General features: G+C 35.8%; 1 protein-coding gene across 1 annotated transcript in view; it reads left to right on the top strand.

Moving 5' to 3' along the window:
- The window catches only part of LOC128235634 (transient receptor potential cation channel subfamily M member-like 2), a 60,400-nt gene that overhangs the window by 21,392 nt on the left and 25,616 nt on the right, over positions 1–13,392 (top strand). Inside the window, exons 11-12 of the mRNA XM_052950438.1 lie at positions 9,477–9,530; positions 10,112–10,244. Of these exons, the coding sequence (XP_052806398.1) occupies positions 9,477–9,530; positions 10,112–10,244 (187 nt within the window). The remainder of the gene's footprint in view (positions 1–9,476; positions 9,531–10,111; positions 10,245–13,392) is intronic.

The raw sequence follows: 13,392 nt of genomic DNA, 5'->3' as shown, positions 1-13,392 counted from the left end.
TTCGTCATCACTCTCGTCTCCGCTGTCATGCGATTGCTCGAAAAAGTCTTGAAACTCGTGCTTATATTTCCGAAGGACTCTTTTTTTCTGCAGAAGGCAAACTAACGCCGCTTTGTCGTAGTTTCTCGATTTGCTCCACTATAATTTTATGGGACGCATTTGTCAGCAACGGCAGCCAGTACATTTCCAAAAGACGCTGATAATTTTCAAAGAAAAGTTATTCTTTAAACGACTGTGTACGTTCCGAAGCCATTTCATACGAATCTTCTTCATTATGTCCGTCATTGACGTACTGATCGTATACCTTGTTAAATTTATCTTTGTTTTGTTTTTGAGCAATTTTCCATATATGTATAAAACCATCGTTTTCTTCTATATCCTCTTTCGGTTCGTTTTCGCTATCTTCTTCAGTCCTAGGTCTTTTTGCGGGCGGTTCCCTGCTTTCTGGACACCAACCACTTTTGACGTGTCGTTGCACGTCGTGCGTAGTATCAAATAGTGCTCCACAATCATCACAATTTTGCCCCTTTTCAGCCATCGTATTTTCATTATCCGATGTTTCTGCGATGTGATCTGTTTGAACTCCGATTGAAGAATGATAAGGTACGGGTGTTCTATCTACATTTATACCCTCTTCTGGGGTCAAGTGACTCACGGTTTGAACTTTCTGTCCTGTTCAGCCAAGAAAATGTCACATTTTAATCTTTGGTCCTCGTGCGTGAATGGCTTCAAATCTACCAAGAGATATCCGTACGGGAATTTTATGGCTTTTGCAAACGCTTTCATAAACTTTTCCGTTTGCCCGGGGTACATTTGACGAGCCAAAGTCATCACCGATTGGCGGTCTACAGGATTATTAAATAGTACCAAATAATGACAATTTCTTCTCTGTGTCGGGTCCTTGTTACCAAACAAGTTCTGATATTTGGAAATCACTGATAACGATCTATGATTGGACCCCTCCGTAAATAGATCTGTTATACGTTTATCTTTGCCAGCTTCAGAAAACAGGTCGTCCAAAATGAGTAAATTGTTGATTCTGGGATCAAAAAAGTCATCATCTTCCAGGTCCGCTGGGATTCCTTGAACAAATTCCACTCTCGGTAGCACAATCCTTTGGATGATTGAATACAGCGGTTGCCATCTCTTGTAAAGCCAAACTATTCTCTGCACACTAGGCTTCATCCAAGTGTTATGATGTTGCAGCAAAGTTTTTACAAATGTTGTCTTCCCACATGCTGAAATAAAACAGAGATGTTGTATAAATTCAACTTTCAGTACTAAAACCCATTAGTACCTATCAATAACAAATATATATGAAGATAAATACCTGTGGGTCCCGAAATCATCATAGTAAATGGATGTTGAAACGCCATATTCGGTACAATCGTATTATCTCCTGGCTGCTGTAATGCTTTTGGCGCTCCTAGGTATACATCCGGTGATCCCGAATGCGCTCTATGTGGTGCTCCCTGCGGCATCGGTGATCGCGGCGGCGGCGGTGGTGGTGAAGGCGGCGGCGGCGGCGGCGGCGGCGGCAGCGGTGATGTTGGCGGCGGCGGCGGCGGCAGATGCGCTTTACTCCCCTTCGGATACGATTTAATAATTTCCCCGTGTATGTTTCTTCGATGTCTTAGCATCACATCTTTTCTCGAAAAGTCATGATGACAATCTTGACATCGTGTAGAGTACATGTTGGTCGGTCTCCTGTTAGCTCACAAATGAGTCACCGTTACTTGAAACAGGTTCTATATACATATTTTCTGCAAACAGTCTAGTAAGACGTTGTAGACACATACATCAATCAAAATGGTATGTTATACCACCATTGACCAATCATTACAACTCTTAATTCACCAATCAAATTCCTGGAATAACAAGTGTTTGCGTATGCGCACAATTATGATTTAAATACGTATGTATTTATACTCAATTTTTCATTTTGCAGATAGAACGCCAACATCGTCGGATTAAACGTGAAGTGAAAGACACTTGGCATAACGAGAAAAGGTAATTGTTTAGCTTATCATTAGTCACACCTGGCTTTTATGTAGTATCGCCTGGCTTTTTGTAGTCTCGCCTGGCTTGTTTTATTGTCTCTCCTGATCAAGCTGCCTTTTCAAAAAGATAATTTTATACTCATATGGAAAACATGACTGGAATCTATTTTTTTCATAATTGTATAAAATTATATCGTACATTGAATTCTTTATCATAAGGGGATCGCTTATTTCCAATTAAATTTACTTTAAATCTACGATCATGGCATACGAATGTGGAGTGTGTGATGCAAGTTTCCCTCGACTGAGCCAGCTGATGCAGCACACCAGAAAGAATAATTTGGAACAACACATGAAAAAACATAAAGACGAAAATAATCACCATTGTCCGGAGTGTCTTCGTGTATTCACAAGAAGAGATGCTCTTGATGAGCATTTCATGCAACACGAAAGCCAGAGTGGTGGAGGCAGAAAAAGGACTCGTGATGACGGGGCAGATACTAATCCAGTCATAAGAAACAAAAATTAACAGCAAAGGATTATGCGAAGGAATACTATCGGATGGATAAGATCAGTGAAAAAAGAATAGAAAAGTTCAACTCGACCGCATCGTATTACAAAATATCAATCAAAGATATGGAGATCAGGGAACTTCCAAACATTATCAAAACTTTAAAACAAATTTTCCAGTCAATTATTGACAGTATCGCAGGCAAAATACCATCTACCGATAAAGTGAGAATTACAATGAATAATCCGCAATTGGACTTTCCTATCGTTCTTCCATTTATGAGAAGGTCTGAACTTACAGTCGACATACTTTTGTCAGAAATAGAGAGGGTGCTTCAGTCGTATGAACAATTTGTGCTTGATGAAACATTTGGGCTGGAGCTCGTTCATGTACATTTACCTACTGGAAGTGGAACTCATGGCAAGCCTTATGTGGACATATCAAAGATGTTAAAAAAAAGGTAGTGTCATAAAGATTAGAAAAACCGATGACCTTTGTTGTGCACATGTACTAGTTACAGCAATAGCACGTATAGAAAACACCCGCATTGGGATAACATACGCCAAGGGCGTCATGCGCAAAAACAACTGGCAATTAACTTACACGACAAGGCTGGAGTACCTTTACAACGCTGCGGTATTGAAGTGGTGAAACAATTTCAAGCAGTACTTCCCAGTTATAAGATCATTGTTTTGTCGAAGGAACACTTTAACGCTATTATCTATGAAGGACAGGAAGACGGCATACCTATTTACTTTTATTCTCCCAATGAACACTATGATGTTATCACGAGAGTCGCAGGTTTTCTGAATAGAAGTTACTTTTGCGTTCAATGTAAAAAGGATTACAGTAACAAAGAGCAACATGCCTGCAACAATCCTTGCGTTCACTGTCATCGTATACACGAGGACGACTCTGTGCCCTGGGAATATTGTGGTGACTGCAATCGATATTTCATCAACGAAACATGCTTTTTAATGCACAAGCAGAATCATGATACTGGAACATCAACTTGTTGTCTGTATTACGAATGTAGAGATTGCGGACAAGCAATAAATATGCGGAAGCATAAGAATCCTCACATGTGTAATGAAACATACTGTAAAGCATGCAAAGACTTTGTGGAAGAAGATCACCAGTGTTTTATGCAGCCAGTTGAAGAGGATGAACATAAGACCGCAACTGAAAGAACAAAAACACAGGATACCAAATATATATTTTTGACATTGAGTGCACACAAGATCAGCAGCTCCAATGTGAGAAAGGATATCTTTAAGGCGTTAACGGAAAGTGCGGTAACTGTAAAAAAACAACTTGTGGTTCCTTTGAACATCGGCCTAACTTATGCGTCGTACAAAGGGTATGCACCCAGGGCCTGGACAGTAACTTATCGATCGATTCAGAGTGTGATCACTGTGGAAAAATGAACTAGTTTTCAAAGGAGAGAAGACCACCCAGCAGTTTTGTCAATGGTTATTCTCTGAGGAAAATGTTGGTGCTACCGTCATTTGTCATAACTTCAAGGGCTATGACAGCTATCCAATACTTACATGACAATGCCATTCTTCCTGAGGTCATTACCAATGGAACGAAATTTATGTCCATTAAAGTTCCTGTATGCAAGATGCGCTTCATAGATTCCATAAACTTCATTCCAATGGCATTAGCGGATATGCCTAAAGCATTTGGAATCACAGAATTAGCAAAGGGCTATTTTCCACATCTATTCAATCGACAAGAAAATCAAACCAACACCCTTACAAAGTTACCAGACCTAAAGTACTATTACCCAGATGGTATGAAAATAGACAAACGATTGGAGTTCCTTGCTTGGTATGACATTCATAAAAACGACGCGTTCGATTTTCAATATGAACTGTTAAAATACTGCCGATCAGATGTGGACATTCTGAGGGAATGCTGCCCGAAGTTTCGAGAATTGTTTCAGGAAATAACACAAAAGAATGAAGTTCCAGTCATAGATCCGTTTGAAAAATGTTTGACCATTGCATCGGCATGTAATTTGGTGTTCAGACGAAATTTTCTGGAGAACGAAAGTATTGGCATTATTCCAACACACGGTTACAGGCCTGAAGAGAAACAGTCTGTTTTAGCATAAAAATGGCTGGTTTACCTTGCATAGCAAAAGGATGTGTACATACGACATGGTCGAAATGTCGGTGAAAAACAAATAGGCCCTTACAAAGTTGACGGATACTACGAAACTGAAGAAGGAGAGAAAGTTGTTTTAGAAATGAATGGTTTCTTTTGGCACGGTTGTAACCGTTGCTTTAAAAGTAACACCATCAATCCCGTGAATGATATGACAATGGGCGATCTGTATGCTAGAACATTGGACAGTATATAGAGTCCCTGGGATATACGTACGTGTGGAAGTGGGAATGCGATTTTAAAAAGGAAATACAGAATACCCCTGGTTTGCAAGAATTTATAAGGTCTATGAATATAGTGACCCCACTAGAGCCGCGAGATGCATTTTACGGTGGAAGAACATAAGGATTCAAAGTGTACGAAGAAGCGTCAAATGACCAAGAAATAAACTATTATGATGTGACATCGTTGTATCCGTATGTTAACAGAACTGGTAAAAATACCTCTAGGACATCCCGAAATTATCACAGAAAATTTCAACGACATCACCAAATACGAGGGTCTGGTCAAGTGTAAAATTGTACCTCCACGTGGACTCTATCTACCTGTTTTACCCGTGAAGTCGAATGGAAAACTACTTTTCAGCCTATGCAGATCATGTGCAGACCAATACCAGCGGTCGCCATGTCAGCACACTGAAAATGAAAGAGCCTTTCTGGGTACTTGGAATACAGATGAAGTCAAACTGGCCCTGTCTCAGGGCTACAAAATAATGGAAATCTTTGCAGTTTGGCATTTTCCTAAGATATCACAGTATGACCAAAACTCCAAATGTGGCGGTATATTCACCGAATACGTGAATACCTTCCTAAAAGTCAAACAGGAGGCCAGTGGGTGGCCTGAATGGTTCAGACAGAAGATGACAAGCATTCATATATGCAAAATTGTTATGACAAAGAAGGTATACTCTTAGACTATGACAGGATATGCAAAAATCCAGGCCTTCGATCCTTGGCAAAACTGATGCTGAGCTCCTTCTCTAGCAAAGACGTCTTATGTAACAGATACAAACGCGTTCTTTGACTTATGACCAGCGATCAACAACAAATACAGAACATCCGTTTTGTCAATGAAGGAACTGTGCAGTTAGACTGGGCATACAATGACGATTTTATTGAGGCTTTTTCCCGGAGAAACGTTGTCATAGCTGCATATACAACAGCACAGGCGCGTATTAAACTTTACAGCTATCTACAGCATCTTGGAAGGCGTGCACTTTATTGTGACACAGACTCGATACTATTTTCATCCGGACTAGGGCAGTGGAAACCACCTCTTGAAGATTATCTCAGGGATATGACGGACAGGTTTCAGGAAACAAAATTACGAGTTTTGTTACGGGTGGACCGAAAAACTATGCGTACAAAACACAACGTTGTGAAAAAAATGGTTATAAATCAGTCTGCAAAGTAAAAGGAATCACACACATTTTAAAAACTCCCTTAAGATAAATTACGCTATGGTGGTTGACATGATTAAGGGGTTCAAGTTGCAGACATGAAAATATGTAGGGACATTACTAACACCACACTTGTCACGAGACAAGAAACCAAAGACTATAGGATTGTGTTTGACAAAAGGGTAATCAATAAGGATTACTTTACTTTTCCTTATTGATACTAATGAACTCTATTCTGTATAAAAACGAGTCTCTGACATTATATTTTGTATATATATAATTAACTTGTTTATAAAATAGAATTTATATGCTACACTTTGTGTTATATGTACTTGTATTTAAAAAGGCTTGTAAACTAACTATAAAATAAAATGATACAATTTTGTATTGATGTGTTTATTCATTATTATAGCTGTGACTAGTATATATCAGTTAGGCATAAACTGAGGTTCTGTATTTGAAATAAAATTATTTGGCGCCCATATTATGTCATCGTTATTGAATACCGATTTGGGATCCCGCATATTGCACCGTGTAAACGCGGGAAATACAGGTGTTAGCCACAATAATAATAGTATACGATTGATTCCGTCTAAAATCTGCGCCGAATATATCTCTGCTGTTGAAAGGTTGTTGAACTTAAAGCCCAAATGTGTTTTTATGATGCTGTACATTATATAGTAATGCTGTTGGAACTGTGTTGACATTAACGCGGAATCTCAAAATCATTCATATTATACATGAGTGAACAAAGAATACCGAAAGGCCACGGGTTAACATACATATCGATCGTCTACATGTAGATAAAACAGTTAATATGAATGATAAACAATGGTCTCACATCCACAACCATACATATGTCATAAGCGGAGAGATCACGTCGCGCTTGACTGAGCTAGAAAATTTACTTCGTACCCGATTGCATCATTTATATAGAATAAGAAGGGGTCACTGGGTGCGTTGTGTGCTGGATAGGCATTACTGACTTACTACTTATGCGTCTGTCTGTCTGTGTGTGCGTCTTTATATGTGTATGTCTGTCTGTATGTCTGTCTTTATATGTGTCTGCCTGTATGTCTGTATATGTTTGTTAATATATGTATGTCTGTCTTTATGTGCGCCTGTTTATGCTTCTGTTTGTGCGCCTTTACATTTGTCTGTATGTGCGCCTTTATATTTATGTCTGTACGTGCGTCTGTATGTTCGTCTTTATAAGTGTATGTATGTCTGTATGTGCGCCTTTATATTTGTCTGTATGTCTGTATGTGCGCCTTTATATGTGTCTGTATGTAATTCATGTATGATGTATGTATTTAAAAATACAATGTAATAAGCTGTTAATTGTTGTTCGTTGTTGTTAAAATCATTATTATTATTATTTATTATTATTATTATTATTATTATTATTATTATTATTATTATAATAATAATAATAATAATAATAATAATAATTATTATTATTATTATTATTATTATTATTATTATTATTATTATTATTATTATTATTATCATTATTATTATTATTATTATTATTATTATTATTATTGTTGTTGTTGTTGTTGTTGTTGTTATAACCTGACATAATCAAATATATTGATTGATATATAAAATATCTATGAAATATAGCAATGCGTATTTTAATTTGGTCCGGAATAAGTCCGGTCCGGCTGCCAGTCTTTTGCACAAACGGACGATTACGAACGATGTCCGTGTTAGTTCGGAGTTTTCCGTTGGTCCGGATTGGGTCCGGTCCGGCCAGTCTTTTATCCCCAACCGTTATTTTTACTGTATGTTTCATATACACACTAACTTGGCTTTTCACTTTAAAACAATCCCAATTGAAAAACTGGCTGCTGTAGAACAATAAAAGACAGAAAATTTAATTACAAGAAAACATAAGGTTGACCATTGTGTTTTCTCACAAAATTGAGTAGTAATACATGACCCTGAAGCCAAGACGGAATAAGGCTACAAACAACCAATTCACATAGTTCTACAGGCAATGATTTTTCAATTTTTTACACTGAAAACTATCAGTTTTTGCAATATAGTGTCCAATTTTGTTAAGCTCTATGAGGCCACCTGTTTCTTCTCTTTCATTCAATTTTAATAAAATATTGATTCTTGAACAAAAGCTCTCTGTTTTCTGTATTCACATCCGGATCTTTGTCAACGGGGGGCAGATAACTGTGGTCTTGAGCCGTATCAGTGGCGCGAAGCGTCCAACCGAACCGTTTATACAACCGACTACTCTGTATTGTGTTTTCAAGCGTTCAAAGAAAGTAATCGTTTGACGAAAAAAAGTCCAATCTGTCTTCAAACACTCCATTTCGAACAGTAAAGGTAAGTAGCGAAATAAGTTGTTATTTTGTACCTCATTGTAAACAGTACATTTCAAATGTCAAAAGGGAATATTATTCTCAAAAAATACTCTGTAATCATGCTTTTACTTTATCTAGCCAACTTACCACTAAAGAGATATAAATAAATGTTTGTTTTTATTGTTTTATTTTTCATTTTTGATTAATTATATTTCAATTATCTATCAATCTCAAACCTCCCGTTAAGAGTTAATTCAGCTTTGGAGGTCAGTTAAGTTTAACGGCAGGTTCGACCGTTAAATCAAGATGTCAAAAATAACGGGACTTTTGAGCAACTCAACAGTAATGAACGTTAAAATTTAACGGACCGTTAGGTGTTTAACGGTCTGTTAAGCCTAACGGAGGTTTTGAGCAACCGGCCCAGATCTTGCAATGTTTGTCCGAACTGATATAGTTGCTAGAGTAAGAGTTCATTAATAAGTATATTTTTATCATATTAACTGATTACAAATCCCTCCTTTGTATATTGTGATGCATCATTTCTATTATTGATGTGTTACATGAATCAAACTTCACGGACCATCAAGTTAGAACATGGTTATAAAGGAGCCATATGGTGTGCTAAAAATAAATTTAAACGGCAATGGAACGCTATAAATTAATTGTTTGAAATATTCATAGTCGTTTGTAGAAAACTTCAGAAAACTTCTACAGTACTGAAGAATTAGAATATACCCCCTTTTGTACACGCTTATTTTGAAACCATAGAAAACAAAGATATGCTATTTAATTTCAGATAAGTTTGTGAGTTTCTAATTAAAAAAGAGCTGTGCTCGCTGTTTAAAAAAATATCAAATATCTTTACAGATCAGAACGTTATCGTGAAAAAAAAATATCAAAAGTTGTCCGATATCTTCCCCCGTACTTAAACATTCAGTTTTCTTTTGATATGTGATTTTTGTTTTCCATGCTCTTAATCATGTTTTGTTTATTTTGTTTTTGATGCCAAAAATTAAGCATAGTCACACCATTAACAATTTTTGATCAACCATTAGTGATTTTGTTCGTTTCAGATTCCGACCAACTGCTTTCTGCGAACCTTACTGGCTAGCTCAGACAACGATGATGTAGATCTTTTATTTAATTCTGACACGTTTCTTTTTCTCGTTCTGTATGGTTTTTTTATTAACTCTACATATCCTTTGAAAAAAAGGTCCAGGAATTGCTATACTCTTGGTGTCATGGTCGGCGTCAATATTTGCGGCGGCATCCTGTAAAAAATTATTCCAGTTATTGAGCTAGGGTAATAAAAGACAGTAGTTAGCTCAGCGAACAGATCTTTTTGGCTTTTCTTAATTAAAAATAAACATAATATATCCTATAGTGATCGTTATCATCATTAATGTTAGCATCCCACTCAGGTATTTATCACCTGATATATTCTTAGAATCAAAAGCAGTTATAGGGACAAAGTGAAAAATGAACAAAATATTTGTAAAAATGATAAAACATGATCAAAAGTTTCTTTACAATTAATTAAAATATAATAGAAAATGCTTTATTTGGCCAAAAAGCGTTAGTGATGCTATTGAGTATTATTGAGTATTAAAATATTTTAAGGCTTCTTTTACAAAAAAAATAATGTATAAGTGTGTATTTGCCAGTTTGTACTTTAAATGAACGAGTCCCTTCAATTCTTTAATTCCAGGAAACGCAAAATTTTTCTCTGAAGAATGTAAGAAAGCTCATTCGATACCTAATCGCAGACACCTTTCACATTGGCGAGCTTGACAACGTCAACACGACGGCTATGGCGGGCCGTGCTGATGCCAAAAAAGAAAGTAATTAAAGAAGAGTAATAATTATATATTATTATACTTCATTTCTTTGATATTTAAAGTCAAGTCATGTCAAAGTTTTATTGCCAAAGTCCATAATAGCATTGTCAATACATTATAGTGCTTAAAGCTTTGAATGGCTTTCGGCCTGCAACTTTTTGTGATTATAGTCATGTAATTGTAAACAATATTTGTTAACATAAAAATCTAAAGATAGTATATACTCGGTCATAATTTCCTTCGCAAAAACTTTTAGAGTTTAAATTGATTTACAATAAGATAATGATGTATAAGTCACTTGAATGGTGAAATACGCCATATAGTAACTTATAAGGTATGGAGTAATTCTCAATAAAATATAAAATCTTATCTGGAGCTTTGATTTCATAAACAATCCACTGCCACGGATAAAGTATTTAGCAATTTTTAGTAAAGTCTACTCTACAATTCTAGACTTAGGCGTATTTAACATATGTCCAGGGTATGCCTGCTTAACCAAATGCATCCCATCAAAATGCATTGGACATGTTAATAAGGTTGGTTTTCAAGGCTTCCTTCTACAACGACAAATACATCTGGATCGAATCACCCTAGTACTAATTACTCCTTGTATGTTTAATGTACGTACATATATCTTAATAATGCCCCAAATTATGTAACAAAATGAACAGATTACTCATTTATACCAGTGGTTTTTAAATATGCATATGTATTATGCTACATGCTCAAGACTTTGGTCTGAAACTACTGAGACTGCCGATGCGATTTCCGATATACGGTTATAAAAAGTCTGCAGGCCTAGCGGCCTAAAATTACTTTATAACTGCATATTAATTAACTTCCTTAGCAATTACTGACTCGTTGGTCACTTTAATCAGGTGAACGATTTCTTGTTGTTGTTTTTTTACTTCTCTCCTAAACTTTATATGTTTTTGAGGACTTGATTAAAACAGCAACGGTCAACCTATTAGTCAACTCAATTAAATTTTTTTATACTATTTCATGCCTTATTTCACAGATGTTTAGTCCTTAATTCTGTATTTTAGAGCTTAGGACCGTTAACGTAGTTGATGCGTTCTCGCGGACATCGGGCATTTAATAAGCATACTTCACTCCCAATTATACTTCTTTTTTATGAAAAGGTGGTGAAGCTTTTGTTCCATCACATTGAGTGATATCTCTATTTTTAGTTATCTTATGGCCAAGTTTTTTTTTGCAAATGGGCTCTTTCGACGCCAACAACAACACTAAGGCTTTGTCTGTACCCCAATTTCTTTCAAAAACAATAAACAAGATGAAAAGCATATACTGTCTTTTTTATCTCGCATTTGCAGTGTTTATCTTACCTTTTTTCATCGGTACTTTTCAATAAGTATACGCTTATTCAATATTATAAAACTGTAAGGTCCATTCACCTTTTAAATTTATTGAAATATTTAAATACATCCCAAAAAAGTATATCTCGTCTATAAAAAATACACCACATATGATAATTATAAGTGAAAATTTCAAATACTGGCTCCTCTAAATAACTTTAACACAAATCAACAATGTTTATTTCGATTTCTTTTAATAACAAATGATAGACAATTTTAGCAAAATTTAATTGAAGAAAAGTTTGATGTATTCACTTTAATTGTACAATTTCAAAAAAAAACATTTTTATCTACATTCTTAAACAATCTACATTCTTAAACTTATTGATAACTAATTCAGCACAATGATACATAAAACTTAACTCTGAGCCAAGTGTTGAACAAAGACAAAAAGCCTAATAATGAAAAAAAACACAAAAAAAAACACAGCTTAAACAATTTTTTGTTATGTTTTAATACGCCAATACATAGGACGGGACGTAATATCGTTTCATCTACTTCTTACGGGCGGGTGGGCTTTCGGCGCCCAGTAAGCAATCACCCAATCATCACCAAATTTGGTCATACTGTGTATGGGCGTAATAAATCGAACAAATTCGATAACTAGCAATATTGCTTGAGCCATTGGAGTGTTATCAACCTTAAATATTAGAAATTACCTAAGCTCGGACTTCTCAGATCAATAACTTCATAACCGTTTGTCCAATTATCATAACAGTTGGCCAGAAAGTGTATGGGCGAAATATCACAGCAAAACCAGCCATATCGCTTTAGTCAATCGAGAGTTATTGCCTTTTAATTATTGAAACTATCTAAATTCGGTCTTATTCGATCAATAACTTTAGAACCCTTTCTCTAATTATCGCGACATTTGGTAAGAATGTGTATGGGCGTAATATCTCGATAACCAGCAAAATCGCTTTAGTCACTCGAGAGTTATTGCCCTTTAATAGAATAACCTAACATCGGACTTGTCCGATCAATTTCTTTGTCTAATCATCACTAAATTTGATCAGAATATATATGGGCGTAATTTATCGGACAAGGTCGAAAACCAGCGATATCGTTAAAGTTACACTAGCGTTATCGCCCTCTAATAAAGAAACTACCTACAACTGGTCTTGACTGATCAATTACTTTAAAGCCCTTGTCCAATTATCACCACATTTAGTCAGAATGTGTATTGGCAAAATATTTTAGAAAAATTAGATAACTGGCCATATCGCTTTACTTACTCGAGAGTTATTGCCATTTAGTTATAAAAATACCTAAAATTGATATTTTTAATTGATTTATTTTAACTTTAAAAGCCTTTGCCCATTTATCACCAAATTCAGTCAGCATCTGTATGGGCATAATATCTCTAAACATTTAGATAACCAGTCATATCGCTTCAGTCATTCGAGAGAAATCACCCTTCAACTACAGAAATTACCTAAAATGAGTCTTGTCCGTCAAACACTCATGCGAATTTTGCGAAGTTTGCTCTTTTGTTGATATCATAAGACACAGAATCTTAGAGAACTGAACATAAGGCAGAAGGCGTAGTCTTCTATTTATAAGCAGCTCCGAGTAATCAAAGTATCATATTTTTAAAGGAATACCAAACACCCTCCTCAAACAGTTTCGCCTAAGGGTTCACATAACTCTAAGTGATAAAAATGACTTTTGTGAATTTCTAATCTTAAAAATAATGAAACTGTCACTTGATACATTGCTTTTACTTAATTAACCATCATATAGTGTCTTATCTGAGACTGTAGAACCTAATCTGA

The sequence above is a fragment of the Mya arenaria genome, chromosome 5 (genome assembly GCF_026914265.1).
Source record: "Mya arenaria isolate MELC-2E11 chromosome 5, ASM2691426v1".
NCBI lineage: Eukaryota > Metazoa > Mollusca > Bivalvia > Myida > Myidae > Mya > Mya arenaria.
Note: the sequence above shows the minus strand (reverse complement) of the source record. Positions and strands in the feature narration are given on the sequence as shown.